The sequence below is a fragment of the Numida meleagris genome, chromosome 4 (genome assembly GCF_002078875.1).
Source record: "Numida meleagris isolate 19003 breed g44 Domestic line chromosome 4, NumMel1.0, whole genome shotgun sequence".
NCBI lineage: Eukaryota > Metazoa > Chordata > Aves > Galliformes > Numididae > Numida > Numida meleagris.
The window spans coordinates 87,199,072-87,222,390 of record NC_034412.1 but is presented as its reverse complement, the minus strand read 5'-3'; the positions used below and the strand labels follow the sequence as shown (position 1 = coordinate 87,222,390).

At 38.9% G+C, this 23,319-nt stretch overlaps 1 protein-coding gene across 7 annotated transcripts in view; it reads left to right on the top strand.

Moving 5' to 3' along the window:
• The window catches only part of AFAP1 (actin filament associated protein 1), a 113,205-nt gene extending 90,513 nt beyond the window's left edge, over positions 1–22,692 (top strand). For 3 of the 7 annotated variants that reach the window (XM_021394805.1, XM_021394804.1, XM_021394806.1), the window contains 10 exons: positions 1,931–2,142; positions 3,810–3,955; positions 7,489–7,606; positions 9,091–9,348; positions 10,575–10,689; positions 12,428–12,592; positions 13,115–13,305; positions 13,980–14,141; positions 15,909–15,971; positions 19,273–22,692. In XM_021394805.1, coding sequence (XP_021250480.1) covers positions 1,931–2,142; positions 3,810–3,955; positions 7,489–7,606; positions 9,091–9,348; positions 10,575–10,689; positions 12,428–12,592; positions 13,115–13,305; positions 13,980–14,141; positions 15,909–15,971; positions 19,273–19,299 — 1,457 coding nt within the window. In that variant the 3' untranslated portion in view covers positions 19,300–22,692. Of the gene's footprint in view, positions 1–1,930; positions 2,143–3,809; positions 3,956–7,488; positions 7,607–9,090; positions 9,349–10,574; positions 10,690–12,427; positions 12,593–13,114; positions 13,306–13,979; positions 14,142–15,908; positions 15,972–16,063; positions 16,115–19,272 lie in introns of all 7 variants that reach the window. The other 4 variants (XM_021394807.1, XM_021394809.1, XM_021394808.1 and 1 more) reach the window with 4 other exon arrangements.

Below are 23,319 nucleotides of genomic sequence, written 5' to 3'. Positions count from 1 at the left end.
AAACTCAGTCATTCTGCAAGGGACACCCAGCTAGAGTGGAAACAGAAACAGAAACCCACCTGCACTCAGAGTCATAGCAAAGCTCTTCTGTAAAACATCACTGGTCTTTGGCCACATGAACTAAGTTGAAGTGCTAATGCCCCAACTGGAAACACATTCAAGGCATTTTGGTCACGTCAAATCTTGAAGGTTTAAGTAAGGCTATTGTGGAGGAAAAATACGGTGTCCTGCTTATTTAAGCAAAATATGAGGAATTGGAAGAGCTTTTCTGAGAGCTGTGTTAGGAACAGAGGATGGGGAAAAGTAATGTCTGAAAAAAAAGACTTCAAAACTAGCCAGCTGGCTTGCAGATGAAGGGTTTTCCATTTCTAGTGATTCTATTATAATACACAGCTATACAGGTTTTTTTGTTAGAGGAGGAGGGAGGAGAGTTGGAGAGTGTGATCATTACAAGGAGCCAAAATCACAGAACTGAGCACATCCTCCTTTTTTACAGCATCTTCCAAGTTGTGTGCAATTCTGATCTGCTATATCCTGTTGGATCAAGCTTTGACATTGGAATCGTAATGTTGGAAGGGAAATCCAGAAAAAATAATGATAAGTCATAGTTTTAATGAAAACCAAAGAGATAGCTATCCAACATGATTAAGAAGTGCTTAAATGAAAATCAGACCTGAGATAGAGGAAAAATTTTTTGCTTAGATTCTGGTCTGTACAAAGTATCATTTCTTCATGGCGTGTTTTGAAACAGCAGCATACTGTATTCATGTACCTGCCATGAGGAAGCAAAAGTAAAAGATAGTTGGAGGGTTTTTTTTAATTTACAAATGAAACAGGACAGCGGAATTGGACATTCATTGTCTTGATTTTGATGTTTCGAATGATTGTTGCTGTGGGACTGAGAAGAAAGAATTCTGCCTATTTAATGACTTTTTATGCCTAGATACTGTCTATATCTGGCGTACAGAATGATAAGAAAAGCAGTGTTTTTTAAAATGCAATTAATTCATGAAATTTTGATTTGTTGTAAGGACATGGTTTAGTGGGCACCATTGGTGGTAGATGGACAGTTGGACTAGGTGATCTTATAGAACTTTTCAAACCTTAATGATACTATGATTCTATCCTATGATTTTATGATATCGTATTCTTGGGGAAAAAAGGAAAAAAAAAAAACATGTGTCCTAAAGTTCTGCTAAATTAGCTAACTTCAAGTGTATTTAACTCTTGAGTTTTAAGCGAATACTAATTTATTTCTGTCAATGTGAATAGTGACCCTTTAAATTCTTATTTAAATGTGTTACATTTTTCTTTCTAAATGAAATCAGAAAAGCTAACATCAATGTGTGAACCTAACAGCGCTAATCTGCTCCTCCTCACAAAGCAGAATGAGCTGACATTGAGTGAAGGAATCTTAGAAGGTCTTTAGGGTACTGTGAATCTTCCAGAAGTTAAGTCATCACTTAATTACATAACAGGGGCTGTGATTTTCCCAGAAGATTTGGGCAGTCACAGTTATCAAGCCAATTATAAACTGGGCAGATGGGTCTTTTATAAAGAGCTGTATGAGCACATCAGCTATGTATTTAGCTTGTTACCTCTCTCCTTCTCCTGTTCTTACTGAAGTCTTGGTCATCGGTAAGCTTTAGCTCACCCGGCCACTGCAGTGACTAATACAAAAAGCCATTTTCAGGTGAGCAGGATTACATCTTTACATAATTTTTTGCTAGGTTATCGGCACAGTGAAATTTTGCACTGAAGAAGTGGGGCAGAATCATTTACTTTTCTTCCTTAAATCTATCTGGTCTTCCTATTATAAGAGAAATAAGTGGTTTAAGTGATAGCATTATGTTGAAAAGTAAGTTGTTGGGTTTTTTTTTTTTCCAAAAAACCTTAGGAGTAAAGCATCTCACATTTCATTTTATTGCAGGATATCTAAATGTGCTCTCAAACAACCGCTGGCGTGAGCGCTGGTGCCGAGTGAAAGATAATAAACTCATTTTCCACAAGGACAGGACAGATCTGAAGACGCACATTGTTTCTATCCCTCTCCGTGGATGTGAAGTTATCCCAGGACTGGATTCGAAGCATCCCCTGACCTTCCGGCTGCTTCGAAACGGGCAGGAGGTTGCTGTGCTTGAGGTGCTGTGGCTCTAATAGCTCTGACTTGTAGACAAAACCACAAGCTAAATTAGAGAAGCACTTTCAAACATCGTGACAGTTCCAAAAATCTGTGGAGTAATGTTATGGTAGAGATGGATAATAAATACTGGGAGGAGAAAGAAAGATAAGAATTGTTGGCAAAAGAAGAAATAAGATTTACGAACGAGTCACATAATGTGCTTCAGAAATATCTGTAAGATGCTTTTCCCTGCACTGACCTTCCTTTGACCTGGTGCTAAATTATCTGTCCTCCTTTCTAGGCACACTTCTTTATCAGAGATATAGTCCTTTTGGGTCAATAACTTAGCCATAGTTAAATAATGAATTACTCTTGATGGAAATTCTAGAGCTTTTAGCTCTCATTTGTTTGCTATATATGTTAACCACTTTTGCTCAGTCTGAATTCCTATTACTGTTATCCTGCAGTAAGAAAGACATTGTGCCAGCAACCTGAGTCTCTTTAGACACTTCTGTGTTAGCTGCACAGTAACTGTGTGCCTGGAGGGGTGGGAGCAGAGAACAGAACAGAGCTATGGTCCTTGCAGCCTGGGCAGCTGCCAGTCTGACCTGGGGAAGGATCCAGGCTCTGATGGGATCTCATCTCATTTCAAGGAGCAGAATTTGACTGAGAATGACTGGCAAACTGGTGTGGGAAAACCTTCTGATGTAAAAAATTGCCTTCAGTGACTATGCCACTCAGCAACAGATTCAAGAGCAAGTTATAACTGAAAAGTCAAAATGAAACTTCAGAAAATTATGTCAGATCTTGTTTTCAGATCTTGTTAAAATTGGATTTTGAAAAGTGGTTCAGGATTTGGCAGGAGGTATTTGTCCATTATATTCTGAAAAATGCAAAGCCACTTAAGGCCAAGAATAGTGAAGATTTTTTGTTTTCAGAGGCAGGACAGAAACAAGGTAGTCTACCATCCTCGCAAGTCCTGTTGCATGTGAGCAGTTCAGAGAGAAAAACTAGAAAGCAGCTCAAGAATCTCAGAAAGGTCATAAAATATTGAAAAAGAATGAGAAATTCAGAAACCACACACTTTCATTTTTTCCCTCCTTTTTGCACTTATTTATTTTGCTTCTGTTTAGATTTGCAATATGAATTTTTAAAAATTAGTTTTAAAGTATTTGTACTTGTGCCACTTGGAAAATAAGCACCATCAGGTAGACATATGCAAATTGAATCTTTCAAAAAAAAACCCCTAAAATTTGTTCTACTACTTCAGGTTTTTTTCACTCGTTTCTACTTGGCAATAACGTTTAATTCTCGGGATTTATCCTAACAAAAATCTGCCTAGGAAAATAATTCAGTTACAGTTTTCAATTTTCTGAAGTCTAAAATAAACATGACTTGAATCTAAATCCACTAGCCTTAAATGATTATATTTTCTTCTTTTGTGGAGATTGCCCACTTAGTATTACATCATAGCTGATGAGCACATGGCTCACTTAAAGTGCAATCCTTCTAGCAAAGCAGATTTAATGAGAAATCCTGGGTTTTCTGACTTCAGCGGAAAGAAACCAGAGCCTCTTGTATATTATGGTCAGCCAAGAAGAATGCTGCATTTAGAAACAATGCTGTGACTGCCTCACTTTAGTGGTGGACTAAAGACCTGACATATGGTTTTACACTCTCCTTACAGGCATCCTCCTCTGAAGACATGGGCAGATGGATAGGGATGTTGCTTGCAGAAACAGGATCTTCAACAGACCCTGGAGCTCTGCACTATGACTACATCGATGTGGAAATGACGGCAAGCGTCATCCAGGCTGCAAAACAGACCTTCTGGTGAGAGGCATTCGGCTGCCCGCTTGTTTTCAGTACTATGAGAATTTATATCTGCACGTTAAGTCTGGTGCCAAGGGAGCTTATCAGATCCCCCCAGCCTCTTTGCCAGATTTTCAAGTACTGAAGTACTGCTGAGTACAGCATTGCAGTATGGTAGATGTGTTTAAGATTATCTTGTTGGCATCTTGCTAAAGCTCTGTTAAATGCAGGCACCAGCCAACTTTACTCATATCTTGACTCATTTTTAAGTAAGTCTCCTTATTATCCACTATATTTTACTTGAAGCCTTTGAACTAACCCTCTAAAAGGACAAATATGCTGAAAACTAAGTAAATACACAGCTATATAGTTTACAGTCATTTACTTATTGACTGTATAATATTTGTCTCTTAACAGAACCACTAAAAATGGGCATCAAATTTATCTGAGTCACCTTCTCTCTGTTTCCTTATCGTGTCCTTTTCTGATTAATTAAAAATTACATCAAGCTCAGGCCACTTCAATTTATTTATAATTTGTTATTGTGGCAGTGGAAATTGGGAAGGACTCTCGGGTGCAGCACAGAAATTCTCTTTAAAATGCAAATCGGTCCTTCATCACCGATCCTGTGTTAAGAAAAGTAACGCATACTTGGTATATACAGCAATTTACATGTGCAAATGAATTCTGTCACTAAAGCAATATCCAGTGGGAAGAGACTCATTTTTTCTGGGCTTGATGAGACTGTTCAGAAGCGGGAGTGAGGGAATGGCTGGGCCACACTAGATCTCATGCTGCTGATGTACCCTGTGGTTTGCTGGGGTCAGAAGGCAAGTGGCCTGACGAGACAGTTTGGAGAGGTGTCATTCCTCATCTCAGCCAAATGAGACTCCCTACAAATTCAACAAATGTGAAATTTGTGTGACAGTACATTAGAGAATCACACTTCATCTGCCTGTCATAGAAGATTAACAATGCCAAAGAAAGAAAAAGAAAAAGCTTCAGAGTTTTCCTAAAGAAAACTCTTTCCCTAGCTGTGTGTTAAGAGAGCTTTAGAAGGGAAAATGCCCAGCTTCATTCAGGATCTATCTTGAATGTCTTTAGATAGAAATCAAAGTGACTCCATGTTACCACAGTCCCAGTTCTGTGAAAACCAGATAGTTTTGATAGAATCAAAACGCACTTTGCTTATAGACTTATGTTAATATTTGTTTTGAAGTTAATAGGGTTCAAAAAGTTTATCCTGTGTTGACATGTGTTTTTGCTTCAGTCAGCATCTCACAATAACCACATTTAAGAAAGAAACAGAATGGAAACCTTTTCCCCCCCAATACTGCTTGGCTTTCCTTTTCTGAACAAATGTGATATTAATTGGAGCCAAGTGAAAAAACATATGCAACTAGACCATGTGTTAGAAAGGAATGTCAAACAACTTGCAAAATAGCAAAATTCCCCTATTAAAAATTAGTTAAAAATCACTGGGTGTCTTTAAAAGTCTGTAAGAGCTTGTCAGTAAGCAACTAGAGTAGCCATCTGCTGATGTTAAACTATTCCTAGAAAAAGAGGAAAAATGGCAATGATATTAAAATATTATTGCCACCCTTTTTAGAATGAATATCCGTATTCCAAATTAACTGCGGTTGTCATTAAAACTTTGGTGATCATTCAGTCACTTCAGCCTCTTACTGAGACTGATGCTGTGCCAAATAATTCATTCTTCATTAATGATCTCATCAATTTTCGGTATCTGAATCATTAGGCTTCTAGGAAAGGCTGAATGAAAATTGTTTCCAAGCAGTTTTCTCCATTGGCTTTCCGATCTAGCAGTTTCAGAATGCAATTAACTTATGTGGATGCATCTGTAAACCAGTTTAATGAGGCTTAGTGAAATAATGTTTATGAAGTGTTTACAGATACTTAGATAAACTTTAGCTTCCTTTGCTGATGGAAACAGTTATGGCAGGTGCATCAGATGTTGTTAATGAATATCCCAGATTTCAGACCTGTATAATATGCATTGCTTTTGATGAAGCTACTTAAAAAGCAGAAACACAATAGCAGCTCCAAATGCAGTCCTTCAGACTAACCAGGAAAAACTGAGTAATGTTCTTCATTAAGAGAAGCAGTAGACAAATGCTTCCCTAAAGGGGTTTAATGCCCCAATTAATGCCATTTTTATCATGGCATTTATCTTAGGCTTTTTATTGTTTGTTTGTTTTAATAAGAAAAGCTTCTGGCTAGTGGTTATTCCACTCATGCCCTGCCTGTGCATTACTGGGTCTGAGGCAGACCTAAAAGGCTCACACTCAACTGGGCAGGTTCATCCCTCCTGTGAGCCTGGCTCTCCTGTGGCTCAGGTGAGCCATAGCTGGATCAGGTCTGTCTCCCTCTGAATAACTATTTCAATGGACTAGATGTTATTTCAAAGCCAAAAGAAAGCAAATGTTAAAACCACAGAATTCCTGAGCTCTGGCCAGCATTATAGAAGACCCTCTCAGCTTTAGCAGGGCTTTGTCATAGTTTATGAATATCAGCACAGAGCCTGAATAGTCCCATTGTTTGAGATAGAAAGCTTTGTGTTCCCTTTCACATATACCTGAATCTATAGGAATTATTTGGAATCTCACTCTATACCTCATTCAGTTTCAGAGTTGGCTAGCAAGGAAAACTAACCCTTGAGGTCATTACAGCCTTTGGACCCAATTTTTCCAGTTTCTGCATTTTTAGATCTTTGCTCTGAACACAAATCCAATTTAGTCTGTGATATTGTGCATGGGTTCTTCAGAATTCCAGTAAAAGAAGCAACAATATTGGTTCTGAGGAGAGCAAACAAAAGCAAAATTATCTATGCCTTTTGAAGTTTTTAGAGGGCTCATATCCACTGCGTGAAACACAGTGATAATGAAAATATGGAGTATTTGTAGGCACAGTTCCCCACGTGGAGAGCTAGGAAACATAGTGCCATTGTGCAAACTCTACACAGCCAAAAGTTCTGACATGGACATGAAAAATCCCCAGAATTTGGGGAATAAATGATTAGCAAATTTTCATGGATGTGTTCACTTACATTTCATCAGAGCTCCACCTTTTTCTTTATTTCAGTTTTTTGCTAGGTTTGAGTATTGTTCTTCCAGATTCCAAGCTTGTGTCCCTCCTGACCATGTGTGCACTCAGAAACACCTGCTTCTCATGCATGCAGACAACAAGGGAATGTTAATGTTTATGGGACACCGGCAAGTTGGTTTATAACATAGATCAGCAGGTTCCCATGTAAACGTGCCAAGGATCAGTTACAGCTGTTGCCATCCTGGCATTCACACAATCCTATCCTTGCTCTAAGAATACAGTATGGAAACACATGGTGTAATATTGGCTGCTAGCAGCAACATATGAGTAGCAAAAATAAAGGAAAACTGTCCACAGCGTTCCTGCAGAAGACAAGAATATATGTGCTTTCAGGCTACAAGATCTGATACAGGGAATGTACCACAGAATCATCATTTAGACTTGGGTTCAAGTGCTGGTTTTTATTATTTTTATTTTGCTTTATTCAGTTTTATGAACAGACGAGTTATATCCACAAATCCATACCGGGGAAGCACTGCCAACGGCTATGCATGTCCGAGTGGAATGGCACTTCATTACGATGATGTTCCCTGCATAAATGGATCGGTAAGAATTGAATTTACACAGAACAAATGGTTTGCATGTGTTGAATGCATGGACATCTGAAAATTATATTATCTAAAAAGGTCCACTGGGCAGTTTCCAAATGAAGTCCTATTTTTTCGATTGGGACTGCAAACTTCCCTCACACCTATAGGGTATGAGGGGTATGGGACATATTGCTTACATTAACCTGCACATGAGCCAACGTGCATTTAGAAAGCAGTTGCTTGCTGACGATATGTTGCCAAGTCCTTGAATATAATACTGACTCAAGGGGATATTTTTCAGATCACACTGGAGCTGGCAAAACTAAGTACTCAGTTACACCAGGCACGTTTTGGTGTCTATTAAAAAAAAGTACAGAACATTTTTCTGTCCCTGGGGTTTCGTTCCCCATGAGAGCAGGTATTGCACATCCCAAAGGAGAATCACAGGGGTCAATTCCGTCCACATAATATGCAGAGCTGATCACAGTCAGCTGTGGAATAGGTTTTAACGCATAATGGATATTTACCCTTAGTGATATGTGGTCCTCACACTTTACGGGGCAGATAAAGCTCATGGCAGCTTTTAATTTGGGCTGTTCCATAAAAGCTGCCACCGAGGCTGAGCTCAGAAAAATTCATTGTTTCCAAGTGCTGAGTGAACTGCAAGCACAGTCCTCCATCATTTCTTAGTAATGTTAGAAAGATGGTAGAGAAAAAAAAAAAACCTTTTGGGAACTGCACGCAACAGCATGTGGCATGTGGAGTGAGTAGTCTGTGTGTGTAGCTCTTGGATGTGCTCAAGCCTTTGTGTGAGTAGTGTACTGCCACAGCCAGGATGGATTAAGGAAGGATATTTGGCAACCAGGCCCATAGTTACTTTTAAGATTAATCACTGGAGTATTGTTGTTAAGCTGTCCATTTTTCTGAAGCAAAAAAAAAGAAAAGGAAATGGCCTGTAGTTATTTTAGATAGTTAGCTCAGAATAATAATCTTCCAGCAAATAAAATGTAATACTAGCATACCAGCAGCTGGTATTCACTGCAAAGACATATAGCCTGAAGAAAAAAAAAGGAAAAAACCCTTTTGGCTTCTGCTAGTTGTTAGGCATTCTTACTTTTAACAACTCATGTACCAGATGTAATCCCACAGATTCATCTGTGCAGCCCTTGAGGGTCCCCCTGTTAACACATTCTCCTTGTGCCCCCTCAGTGCTGAGCTAACAGCTGATGATACAGTCTGTGAGCAGGAAGGTAATAAGATAATATCGGCTTGCTCATGCAGTGGAAAATGCAAAGGCTATGAGCCATGAAATGCAATGCTTCTTTTCCATGCTGTGTCTTCCCCCACCTTTCTGAGTAGTTAGCTTCAAGTGTAAGCAATGAGCATAAGCTTGCTAAATGTGGGGGGCTTTCTATGGTCAAAAATCTTACTAGTGTTTTAATTTCACTCAGGTTCTGCATGGTGTATTGTTTACTAACTGCCAAAGTGTGTGTATTGCAGTGGGAACCAGAAGATGGCTTTCCTTCTTCTCGTAGCAGGAACTTGGGAGAAGAAATGCTTTATGATAACGCAGGCCTGTACGATAACTTGCCGTCTCCAAAAATCTTTGCGCGCTATCCGCCAGCTGACAGGAAAACCAATAGGTTATCTACTGACAAACTCTCCTCTAACCATTACAAACACCCTGTCTCATCCAATCTGTCTTCTGCTCAGTCTGTCACTAATACCTCTGCTGTGGGGAGGGGATCTGTCTCGCAGGTACTGTACTATTTAATACTTGACAAAGCTTTTTATTTTTTTTGGCTGTTCTGTTTGATCTGGTTGTTATATTAAGGATGTTGGGCTATTTCAGTCGGTCTGAGCACTGAAGTGCTTGCGGTTCAGTCACCATCCCCCTGCCAATAAAACAGTTTTGCTAAGTGGCACGTGGGCAAGGCTTTCCCCATGAGCTCCTGACGATTTACAGATTGTAGGAAATACCAGGGTCAAGATGTGGCCTTCCATGCTTAACCTGAACGCATATTTAGCTTCCTTCTATCTCCTTGGTACACAGTAGTGACTTCAAAATTAAAAAGAATTAGCATTGTAAGTGAAATAAGACTTGGTTGTGACAGTAAATTCAGATATCTGGAATGATTAAGCTATATGTTATATATGCTATGACTATGTGTAATGTGAATAGATATATACATATGCTAAATTATATTTAAATTGCTGCCTGTTATTTTCTTCCTGACATTGGTCTGCTACATCAGGCTTCTCATTCCACTCTCTTTTCAGTCCCCTAGAGATTTTAGAAGAAGATGAAGATGCCAGGGCACAGGTGTGCTTGGCTAACAAGTTCTAGATGGAAATGCGAGGAGTAGGCAGCACAATGTTTCTCATCCTTGGGTTCATTTTCTTAAATAAGAAAAATTTTTTGTAGCTTGAAGTCGCAGAATAGAAAATAATGCATTAACTCTTAACGTTTAAAAATGTGTAATAATTGTCTCATTTTAGAAACAAAAAAACATGTACCACGGTGATGGAAAGGTCATATAGTAAATAAGAAAGTGTTGAATTTTTCTGTGGCAAACCATGTTGGGTCTTTCTGAGGGCAATCACTGTTGAAAAAACTGTGTTTCAGGATTCTTTACTGTATGAAATTATTGTAAGGCACTACTTCTCTGCCTCACAGTGGCTATATTAGTGTAGTAAATGCTTGATGTTTAAATAATTTGGAAACCATGATGCCATTAGAAATGGGATGTTCATTCCCTCATTATCCTGTGATTCCTGGATTTCCCTTCTGGGATCCCGCTGAGCAGGCTGCTCTCAGACACCAAATCCCTGGAGAATGCTTTGTCTCCAGCTGGATCAATGCAGTCTATTAAGGCTCTCTGAGCAAGCAGCTTTTTGTCAAGATTTGCCCTTGATGAAGGGATGACTGCCATGCCAGTGGTACAGGAGTACCTGAGGCCCATTTGTATTTTGTTTTTAAACAGTTTAAAGGCAAGAAACCTCCTGCAACTGCTAACGGGATCACTGGAAAAGTGAGAACATTAAATAGCCAACCGAAGAAACCTGAATCAGTGTCGTGTGTGAAGCGCACAGCATCCAGTAAGTATATCTCCTCACTGCTGCCACTGTGAATGGAATCATGAGGGTACGCAAGACAGCTGTCTTCTTAGTAAACAAAATAAAGAACCACAACAGTTCTTCTGCATCTAAGAGAGACTGGGCAGGAGATGCCCACCAAGACACTGAATAAGAGAGATTGTGTGCATTAGTGACTCATTATTACTCCAGCCATGCCTCAGGATAAAAGGCTGTAATGTGGAGAATGATAAATGTATCTCTGCGGCTGCAAAAAGTCATGGGAGCGGAAGGAAAAAAATTAGTAATCATTCTTCATTTGGGGTGGAGAGTAATTTTGTATTCCTGTGGGAAGAGGAGAATGAGAAGCTAGGAAAGTTATGAGAACATTGTGGTGTTCATAAGTAGAATTACTCTTATCTCTAATGAAAAAGATATAACAAAATAATGAAAACAAATGTACAGCTCAAAAGCTTCCTTAGAGAGATGAGATTTCAGACCATAAGCAGCAAATTCAGCATATGGATTCCTCTAGGCAGGTGGATTGCCTGTAGGTAATATGAGTACATCCTTTTTGAGACGGAGGTTTAGAAAAGAAATTTTATAGGAAGAAAGGAAGATATGAAGAGGCTTGTCAAATTTCCAACCCTCAAATTTTTATTAATTGAAAACAATTCTAACAGAGATAGTTTTCTTTAAAGAAGAAAAGACAACACAGAGCTATAGTTGTAATTTTTAAGGTATGGATTCCAAAATTTGGCATCTGCTAGTGATGGAATGAGTGTAGCTTTTTGAGTCCATGGTAAATTTTTAAGGAGTCATGGATTGAAAGGGAATATAAGAAAATTGGGTTAGGTTTTAGGACAAAAAAACCTGTGTATTTCCAGCTACACAAGTCAGTTGACATTGGAGTAGATTATTGGAGTAAAGGCACCTCAGTTACCAAAGACCGACTTAACCTGGTTAGGCAGCTGTTTGTCAGGAATGGTTTAGGTACATTTGACTGCCTTCAGATATGCAGACAAGCTGATCTGTGGGGTGACCTATTTCCTTTGAGCTGCAACTGGAGCAGAGGTATAAATGTGTCTGTGAAATAAATTAGAACACATATGTGAGCCAGGAAAAGAAAGCATTTCTATGGGAAATTTAAAAGAAAGAAAGAAAGAAAGAAAGCTCTTAAGTATCAGAAAAAGTAAGGATGTCATTTTGCTCTATTCAGTCAGGTGAGAAAAGACTTTAGGTCCTAGAAATAAAAATGGAAGGCAAAAAGGTCAAACGTAGTTTTGTAGATTTTCCTTTCACCGCTTCAAATTAAAAATCAAGGCTTCTGAGATGAATAGAAGCCTTCTTTCCTTGCTCCGAACTACAGAGAAGGGCAAGACATTTTTAGAAAAGAATGTAATAATTCCTAGAGAATTCTATAGTGTTTCCTTATCTGTGCTTCAGAGCTCAGCAGGAATCACATAACTTCAGAAAAAGCCGGTGGAAGAGGGGTATCCTCCAAACATGAAGTTCAGTTCCAGGGTATAGTTTTGGGTTTTACTGTTGAACCAAGTCATTGAGGCAACAAGCTGCCTGAACAGCTGAGGAAGCACATGTACACTCACACACATCTGTGCTATAAAGTCTTGATGAACCCAAAGTTAAATTGAGGAAAGTTAAGTTTTTTTGTGTCTCCCATTTTAACCTGTGACCAAAGTTTAAATGGGAGCAGACAAGGTCCAACTGGATCAAATAAATGATTACCATCTAATATATACAGATGCAGAACAGTACAAATACGGCAAGAACCGTGTGGAGGCTGATGCAAAGAGGCTACAGAGTAAAGAAGAGGAACTGCTAAAGAGGAAAGAAGCGCTGCGGAATAGGCTGGCCCAGCTCCGAAAAGAAAGAAAAGATCTACGTGCTGCCATCGAAGTCAATGCTGGTATGAGGTGCTTTTTCGTGCTGAGTCCTATGTGTGGCAGGTCTAATTATCCAAACAGCCTGGCATTCTGTGATGAAGAGGTGCCATTACACGAAGTTTGGTCTTGATGTTAAACCACACTCTGTAATATCTGTCTTTTGTTTTTATACATACACAAATTGTGTATGAATACATGTATAAATACATATACACACACTTATGAAATAATAGTGATGCATATGCAAGGTATGCATAATATGGGAATAATTTTATTGTGACTAGCTAATTATGTTTTCATTACATCGAAAAATAACAACAACATTGATTTGCAATTAGATTTTAAATCTAGGGAAGGAGCCTGAAAGAAAGCATTTGGTTCCCGTTGCTGAACTTTTCACATGAAAAATGTTTTTTTGCAAATTACACAACATTCTTGTGAAGTCAGTGATTTTTCAAGCCCTTTTTTTTAAAAAATAAAATAATTTTTATAGAAGTGTCAATTTAAGCATCCTGTTGAAATAACAACATTGTTGTGGATGACAGGCAGGAAGACTCAAGTGATTCTTGAAGACAAGTTAAAGAAGCTGGAAGAGGAATGTAAGGCGAAGGAGGCTGAGCGTGTAAACCTGGAGCTAGAACTGACTGAGGTGAAGGAGAGCCTTAAGAAAGCCTTGGCTGGTGGCATCACACTGGGCTTGGCTATTGAGCCCAAGTCAGGAACATCAAGCCCGCAGGTATGCAGATCCCAAGACCATGGCCTAGGACAACTCCAGTAAAATAAGCGGGAGGTTGGAGTTTTCAGAAAGTTTATTAAGCACGGGAAATAAGAACAGAATTGTTTATCAGTGTTACCTGCATTCTTCATCTCATTATGGTGTACTTCGTAGAGCAATGGGGAGCAAGCAGAAAAGGGAATCACAAGTAGTATATGTGCAATTAATATTTGTGTTAGGATAACACACAAAAGCTGATGCCCCCTTGTCCTCGGGGATTGTAGAAGCATAAATTGAGACATTTCTCCATCCCAAGGAGAGATTTAAGTGCACCATACCATCATGCAGTGACTGAGACCTACTTTTTTTAGTCACACTGTCACCCTTTGCAATGACTGCACAATCATGTTAGTGATGGAGTATCGTATCCCGGCTGAGGCAGCTGGGTAGCTGTATCACGGAGATCAAAGAGGCATATGTCAAACCCTCCCCATTAGCCACTGTTGTTTTATTACAGAAAATGAACTTTAATTTTCATCAGAGAACATACACTCTTTGTTCTAACCCCTTTTTCATTTATTCATCATTATGAACATGATTTCTTTAAAAGTAGTTTCTGCATTTCTAAGTCTAAATAATATTGCCTATGTGACTCCTTGGAGGAAACTCAGTGTAGGGTTTTTACTCTTTATTAGTCTCCAATTTTCAAGCACCGAACTTTGGAAAACTCCCCAATCTCCAGTTGTGATACCAGTGACACTGAGTGCTCAATACCTGTGAACAGTGCAGCAGCTCTGAAGCGACCTCCCTCGTCAAATAATTCTCCATGTCGGGGGCATGTACTTCGAAAAGCAAAGGTGAGAAGGCTTACGTATAGTTTTATTTCTCTGTCCTTTTTCTTGGTTAAAAAAAAAATCACGTTTACTCATGGAGAGACAAGAGAGAGTGGGAAGGATTTGTTCTTTTTTTGTGGGTGAAATTTAGTTTTCAAAAGTGGCAGTGCCATATTGAGATGATTTGTATTACTTCATATATACTTTATAAATGCTGTCCTCTAGGCAGGAGTGATTTGGGGGAATCGTTTGTAGATTAATTGATAAGTACTTAATCAGACAGACTTAATTCCACTTCTCTCTCTGTTCCTTTCTAAATTTAATTTGTAGGGAAAGTGGTCTGTGGAGCAGACAGTCCATCCAAAATTAATTGTTACACTAAGCTGCATAGTTGAAATGTGGCTAAGAGCTCACAGTTCCGATGGAACACAATATCAGGGCTGATCTTTGCCAGCTGCACAAAAACAGAATAATTCTGCACTATAGTAATTGAAAATGCATTGTGCAATTTACCTACTGCTAAAATACATTTAAAGTAGAAATAGATTTAATTTAATTCAACACATACCAGGCTGAAATTTGTATTCCTGTTGTATTGTTACAGATTTTTTAATTTTTGTGCTTTATATTCAGTGAGATTTGCATGACCATTCTTGTGGGCTATGTTTGCAATAGAACATAAGCATGTGGGCAGCACATAAGTAAGAGTGACAGTAGTAGCACTGGCCCACGCTGTTGCTGATTTGGTAGTTCACTTTTAATTGTAATTATAAGCGATAATAATGACAGGCAGCAGTTTCAGTGGCATCCGTTTCTTTTTTCAAAGTAAAACATTATTCAAAGTATTTTTTAAGTTACTTTTGTTAAAAGCAGTCACAGTCTTCCTTAATAAAGCACATCTACATTATCTGAGCGTAAGCCCAGCACTTAAATGTACTAGATACTAAAAAATCATCAGCTCAGCAGATTATTTGGTTTTATGACCCATGTCAGTGACTCCCTGTGTCTCTCCCTGCCACCAGTAGGCTCTCTACATTGCAGTGAATTAATTCCCCTGCTGTACCTTACGTGAATAGTTTCCACCAGCCTTCCACAGCTTCCTCCCTCCTTGCCATGTGCATCAGTGGCCTTTTCTGTCAGTTGGCCTGAGTGATTTACATTCAGCTAAGAATAATTAAACTGGGATGATTGGTTTCATTTATTTTTAGCTTTGAAGTTTGATGCTTCTTTTTCAAACCTGGAGAAGAATTCATGCACTTTAAAGCTTATCTTTGTATTCCAATTATGCTGTAATTTGTCCTCTAAAGATATCATCTCTAACTACACATTTTGTTTTAGATTTGCATGTTAGCACAGCATTACTGGGGAAATGTGTTTAGCAGTGAGAGCACAGTCCTGACAAAAAGCAGCATGGATTGGTTTCACCAGTGCTACAGACTGATCAGGCACATTTAATCTTTAGATCTGGAGAAACCTATAAAAACCTGAAAAATGTTGGTGTAAAGAATGAATACCTTACAGCTGTAGTTCATTTTTGTGTTCAGCTTCTACCACACAGGAAAGGTCCTGCTGTCTGTTCGATATCACTGCACTTTGGGTGGCACACGGTTGGTCAAGTCCTGTTGGAGAGGAATCATGAATATAAGATCAGGCTAATCTGAAAGGCTATAGAGCTACTAAGTGTGTTTCCCACCCTGGGAAAAATAACTCAAAGTATCCAGTTCAGCTTTAGCAGCTTTTTCCTGAAAACCTCATGCAGTAAATATTAACAATGAAATTTTGCTGAATTAGACAGTGCAACCCAAGCTGTGCTCAGCCCGTTCGCCAGGAGCAGCAGCCAAATCCTGCCATCAGGTATGCATCTGCAGCACACCCGCCTTTCAGTGGGCGTTAAATGTGCATATGCGAGGGTGGAATTTGGCTCTCAATTCTTTTGGCTTTTGCAGTTATGAGTGAGCCCAGGCCTTATAGATGTGGCTAAACAAAAGGAGTCACACGTGAGTATCTCAGGCCAGAACTTGGCTCTCTGCGCATGCATGTCAGTGCAACGTGTGGGAGTGAAACGGATTTCACATCCGTGCTAACACTTGTGTCTTCAGCAGCTGGCAGATCTCCCAACATTTGGTTGTATAAGCATTCAAAATGTTGGGTTTTTTTTTTTCACTCTCTACTATGCACTGAATGCCTCCCTTCTCACTCTTTCCTTTGCACCAGGATGCTGAGCCTGTCACCAGCCACCCTTTTGTTTGCAGCTACCCTCTTGGCACTGTTGTGCTCAGCAGCCCTGGAGCACTGCACCCTTCTCTGCTGGATTTATTTTTTTAACTTTTCTGGTTGTAACATCTATGTTTTTAACATTTATTTTTTTTTTTTAGAAAAAGAATGGTATTTTGGGGTAATCAGAAGGAATTATTGTGATTTTGTTAATCTGTGTTGCAGGAAAGGAGACTGTAGTAACATGTAGAAAAGAAGTGCACTTTGCATTAACGTTGCTAGTTAAGTAAAATACACTAAATATACTTGGTGTGCAAGAATAAAATGATTCTTAAAGCAAGTTTAATATGTCAAATGACATTCTAAAACCAAATTTTGATGTGTTGTAAGAAAACTGCAATGTTTACTTCTGATTTGTTCACAAAACTGATGGACTGGTGGCTTCCAGCAGCTTACATTTTGCTTATGTTCTGGGTTTGGAGAAAAAAATGAAGTCTCCCAGTTTCCCAGCTCCCAGTCAGGTTGTCAGTGTTGACTTAAACATTCTTTCCTTGAACTGAACCTGCAGGAGCAGTGGAAACCAACAGACGCTCCTTCTGCACCTGCAAAAGAAACTGCTGCTTTCAAGGCTTATTTCACACTTCTTTAAAAATATTCTCTTCCCAGTTGCTCAGCCAAGGACTTCCTTTAGAGCTTTGGCAGCACAGGCATAGAGAATATATATTTAACATCCGTTTTGAAAAGTAATCTAGAGTTCACCAATACTGTGTTTTAAATTTAGGTTTACCATAATTTAAATTGTTAAATCGAATGTTAAAAATGTATTATACTTTAATAAAATTACCTTTTAAATGGGGAAAAAAAAAGCCACCCAACCTTTAAAAAATAATAAACTTATTTCTCCTGCATTTCTAAAGCCACCAACTGTGACTTTTGATGGTGCTTTACAGTGTGTCACAGTCATCGAGCTGTTTAGCCAAACTAACGCTTTTACCGCTTTCAGCAGCAGAAACAGATATTTACATATATAAATAAAAGTCCTCAGCTAGAGCTCTTAAATAATGTGGAATGAGTGTTAAACTCAGGAATTCAGCTTGAGAGCCAAGTTAGCAAGCTGCCTGCAGAGCATCTCTGCAGAGTCGATGGCTGGGAGAGGAATTTGTAGACCCCAGATCCTGGCTGAGAACAGCTGTGCGATGGCTCCACAGAGATTACTTTAGTGAGAGGCCAACTCCTTCAGAGCTTCATTATTTCCTGATCTCTGCATGGATGTGATTCAGGGAGTTGGTACATCATAGAGGTACTGGGCTCAGCCCAGCCTTCTTCATGTCCTCTGCTCCAGTGTATTATTAAGAAGTACTGTAGCTATCAACCAAATCAATAGCCACAAGTTTGATTTACTGGAGTGTTTAGGTGTGATTTTTCATTTATATAGCAGAAGAAGTGAGGTCAAGTGCACCCTCAGCAAGTTTGCTGATGACACCAAGCTATGGGGTGCAGTCGACACACCAGAGGGATGGGATGCCATCCAAAGGGACCTAGACAGGCTTGAGCAGTGGGACCAGGTAAACCTCATGAGGTTCAACAAATGTAAATACAAGGTCTTGCACCTGGGTCGAGGCAACATCCACTACCAGTACAAGCTGGGGGATGAAAAGATTGAGCGCAGCCCTGCTGAAAAAGAGTTGGGGGTACTGGTGGATGGGAAGCTGGACATGAGCCAGTAATGTGCCCTTGCAGCCCAGAAAGCCAAGCATATCCTGGGCTGCATCAAATGAAGGGTGGCCAGCAGGGCGAGGAAGGTGATCCTGCCCCTCTGCTCTGCACTGGTGAGGCCTCACCTGGAGTACTGTGTCCAGATGTGGAGCCCTCAGAACAGGAGAGACACAGACCTGCTGGAGCGCATCCAGAGGGCCACAAAAGTGATATAAGGGATGGAACATCTCTCCTGTGAGGACAGGCTGAGAGAGCTGGGGCTGTTCATCCTGGAGAGGAGAAGGCTCTGGGGAGACCTGAAAGCAGCCTTTCAGTATCTAAAGGGGAGCTACAGGAAAGAAGGGGACAGCCTCTTTAGCAGGGTCTGTGGTGACCGAACAAGGGGAAATTGCTTCAATCTTAAAGAGAGGAGATTTAGGTTGGATATAAGGAAAAAGGTTTTTTTTACAGTGATGGTGGTGAGGCACTGAAACAGGTTGCCCAGAGATGTGGTGGATGCCTGGAGACTTTCAAGGTGAGGCTGGATCATGCCCTGGACAACCTGATCTAGCTGTGGATGTCCCTGTTGCAGGGGAGTTGGACTAGATGACCTTTAAAGGTCCCCTTCATCTCTAAGGATTATATGATTCTATTATAAGAAATATAGTAATATTTTTCTCTGAAATACACAGGTGAAAGCATTATAGATTGCATGCTTTGCTGTGGTTAGTAAGGTTCATTATCCTCAGCTTAGAGGCAGGGAAACTGAGTTATAGAAAAGCAGAGATTTCTTAAATTTAATGAGCAGTAGATCAACTTGTATTCTGTACATATGAAACAAATGTAGTGTTAACTACTTGATTTACTTTACCCTATCTAAGGCTCACTTTCTAGTCAATGTGTGCCTATCAGGAATTTTGTAAAAAAATATGGAAGAGAATAGCAATCACGTGGTGTTGGCTATAACAGACATTGAATGCTTGCTTCTCTCTCACATATGTAATGTAGAAAGCACTGGAAAAAGGTTTCAACATGTAGTTGAATGGACAGGGGAGTGGAAACAGACTGTATCAGGACATACTTGTTAGCATTCCCTAACTAATTTGAGAGCAGATGGCCGAATCTGGTAGAGTCAGTGGAAAACTGTTACTGGCCTCAGCTAGCTTTGGCTTAGCAGATCTGATGACACCAGTGAATTATCTTGATTTCTTTAACATTTTACGTATCTTTCTTTCCCCCCTTCTAGGAATGGGAGATGAAAAATGGAACATAAGTACAGCAAAACCACTATTCCATAAAGGCCTTACCTATTGTGGACCACAACATAGGCTACAAAGGACTCATCCAGTGTATCAAATGATACAACATAAGAGATTTTGTAATTCTGTTAAGTTAATGGTAGCTTGGCGCTAATTTGCCTGTATTCCCTCTACTGTATTGCTGTGTAACTACACGTGTCCCTTTTTATTACCTGTAACTCTTTATTTCCAACTTCACTGGTAACGAAAATGGAAACGAAAAAGCAAACCAACCATAGTAAGTAAAAAGAGGCATATAGTTGCAATTGAAAGTTTACTTTGCTGAAACAGTATAGACCAGCAATGTGAATTACATTGCATCAGATGTCCTGAACAGCACTGCAGACTGGTGCATTATTTAAGACAGATATGAACTCATTTCAGATAAGTGCTCTCACAGGTAACGCTGCTTTGGATAGCACTGCGTGCCACAGAGGTAGCTGAGCCAAGTGGTTACATTGCTATTAGTGGTCCACGTGGCAAAAGAAAACTGAAGAAATGGCTTCACATGAATGGCATGACTTGCTTTGCCTGGGAAGTAGGGAGTTCTTCATAGCTGCTGCCTTGATGGCGGTGAGAGTCAGTGGAATGACACAACTCAGCTGTGAAGAGTTTTCAGATGCTTGTTAAGATAGATAGATGTTTTTGTCATTGGGAGATAAAAAGCTGCCACGCGTCGAAAAAAATCCATTCTAGTACATTAGCTTTATTCTGAGGCACCAGTCATTTTCAAAAGTTGTTGTCTAGCAGTGATTCATTACTGATTTTGTTAGAAGGCAGACAGGTATTTTTAGATATTGCTTCTTTTCTATACTTTTTGAAAAAGAAAAAGAAATGTAATTGAAATTAATCCTCAACAGATAATGGCAACTCAGAATAGCTTATGAGGTCAGTCTTGTTTTAAAAATATAGTATTGTTAAACTTGAGTTATAGAACACTGCTGTACTTCGTTTCCTTCACCTTTTCAGACCTCAGCTATTATTTTTGAGGAAGACGAGACTGAAAGGATGATTATTTCAAGGCTTCTATAAACATTTTTACAAAGAATTGGGGATTTTCTCAGACAGAAGTCTGATTACTAGGAAATAGTATCTTGTATTTTAGTCTGTAATATTATAGAAATTTGTTCATCTTTGTTTCTATCCATGTCACTCCTGTGAAATTATATGCATTAAATTGGCAGCTGAAGCCCTTCAAAATCTCAAGATTGGCATAAAAGTGAGAGGAAAACATGTAATGAATTGGGGTTTTTGTTATCTTGGTTTTTTTAAGCCTCTGGAGAGCCTTCAATCATATTCTCAAGATTTTTCTCCTCATCTGTGAAGATTAGAAAACTAATTTAAAAAATTGAAATACTACTCATATTTTGAGATAATCAGAGAAGTAAGGGCTGGAATCTTGACAGATAGTTAAGACTTGCAATTAAAATCACAGAAGCTGGCAAAACAGTAGTTATCAAGGTAGAAAATCTCTTTCTGTCCTCGGCCTGCAGGTTGCCTCCTCCCTTTAGGAAGAGGTGTAAGTCCTGAAGCCTACACAGGTTGTGACAGCTGACATGGTCAGCTGAGCATTCAGCTCCTTCCTGACCTGGTGCACCAGAGGAATTCCTGTGGGAGCTGTTTGGATCAGCAAGCCCAGGGCCCCAGTGCAGAGCTATCAGAAAGTCCCGGCACATGGCAGCTCCCTCCAGTCAGGCCACCATGAATGCCAAGTGCTTTTGAAAAGTGGGTCCATAGTGGTCCACATATAAGGGCTAAATCTTGTTCCCAAATGCAGTCAGGGATCTCATTGGCCTTAGCAGAGGAGAAATGGGGCTCAAAATTAGAAAAGGCTCTTTGCTTCTTGGGACTGTGCTTTGCACAAAGTGCCACAAGAATGCAAATACAATAGGAAGCAAATATCAGTGTGATTTTCTATGAAACCAGGATATTTTCTTTAATATTAGTTTAGGTCTGCTTACTTATTAATTCTATAAGTGGAGAGTACAATCCATACTGTATGACTACGGACTAAGCAGTATCAAGTTCCCATAAATTTTAGCAGAAATAAATTTGAAGCAAAAGTAAGTTCATTTAGGCTTTTTATTTCAAATTAAGTTATTTATTTGTATATTTCAATAAATATTTATTTTATATCTGTACATATTTATGATGCAAATTAGGCTTCTAGTCAACATTTGTAAGGATGTAACAGTTGCCATTAAGTGGTCCCACATCAAGTAATGCAGAGTAATCAAAAGTAATCAAAATCAATTCCTTTGAGTCAGTCTTATATACCCAGTATTGGTGTTGTATCTTCCATCCCCTTTCGCCTGTCCTCCTGCAAAGGGTCCTTAAAGCCATCCACCCTCCCCCCAGTCCCGTACTATAATTGTGTGTTCCTAATGTATAAACACATCGGTAACACTGCAATTATCCTTTACTGACATATCTATTCTATATAATAGCCAAGGTTTTGAAAGGACGAAACAAAAAGTAGAAACAACTCTGGAAATAACCTCTTAGACCACACCCAGTGCTGTGAAATATGTTCCATTTTGTTTAATAGTACTGTTGCTGTGCATTTGATATAAAAAGCAACAGAGTTTGTATTTTCCACATTTTTATGATTTCAGGATCACCAGACAAAGTCAGAAATAGAGCAGTATGACTTTTTTAAGGGAAAAATATTGTATTTTAAGCCATTGCATTTCTATGTCTTTTGAGAAAATGTTACACTTGTGCTTCCTCAAACTCTTGTTACTGTACCAGGTGCTTTTAAAATTTTTTTCTAATAAATAGGTGATGATTTTTTAAAGAAAACATCATAATCTTGGGGGATCAAATGTGTTTTTTTAATGAGATGATTGTGGCGATTTGATTTTTCAGATGGAGATTACTTAATTTAGTATTTTTTTTTTCATTTAAGACACTTTCAAACTAATTGGCCCAGGCTGTGTGTTGTAAGATAATGTTCTCATATTAAGAATGTAATTATTTCCTTATTGTATTTTTTAAAAACAAAATCATATTTAAAAATCTCTGTGAAAAAAGCATGAAAGAAACATGAAAAAAGTTTTTGTTTTATTTTTGTTATTGGATATGTTGGCAGTGCCCATTATAATTGACTGTAAATAGAGTCTTTCTACTGTATTTCTCAATGTATTTAATTTTGGGTTTTTTTGGCACACATTCACGGAAACTTCTGTAAAAAAAAAATGTTCAAAACAGACCCATTTACAAATGTGTGTCTTAGTAGCTTCAACTAACTTTATGCCTTTCTAGTTTATTCTTCAGAAAGTCTTGCAGAGTGTGAAAAAAGACAGGCACCTGGTAGGTGCGACAGATCTAAGACCATTATTAATAAAGTTACATGTCATAAAGATGTATTTGCTTTGTTGTTTCTTGGTATTTATCGTAATAATAGGTACTTGGCATCTTAGCATGATATCCACAATAGTCAGCCTGAACCAAATATGATTATTCCATATCAGTCAGTTGAAAAATGCCTGGATAGGCTAGAATTAGTATCACATCTGTCCCCATGAAACTGTGCAATGAACTGCAACTTGACTATGCTCTGAGAGCCCAGCAATGGAAGTTCAGTGCATTTAGAGCTCATAGCAGAAGCTCATACCACTCATCTATTGTTACTTTATCATTTGCTTAGATGTCAACTCCATTAATAAGTATCATAAAACTGTAAAACAATAAGAATTACCCCCAAGAAATTAAAGAATCAGACCAATCTAATTATCAGGCTGAATAACTTTGAGTACATTGATTCCTTATAGATGATTGACTGATTGATTAGATTGCAAAGTGATGAGCCATAATTACACCTTGTTACTTTTCCTAGATTTAGCTCTCACACCCACCACATCAAACATGACATTCACTAACAAGTTTAAGTAGAAAATATATTTCATCTTACTAAACTCAGGGAAGTAATATTATAAACTAGTGCCTATTTGGCTTCCTTTTTGTACTCACAACCTCCTAGACCTAAGGAGAAA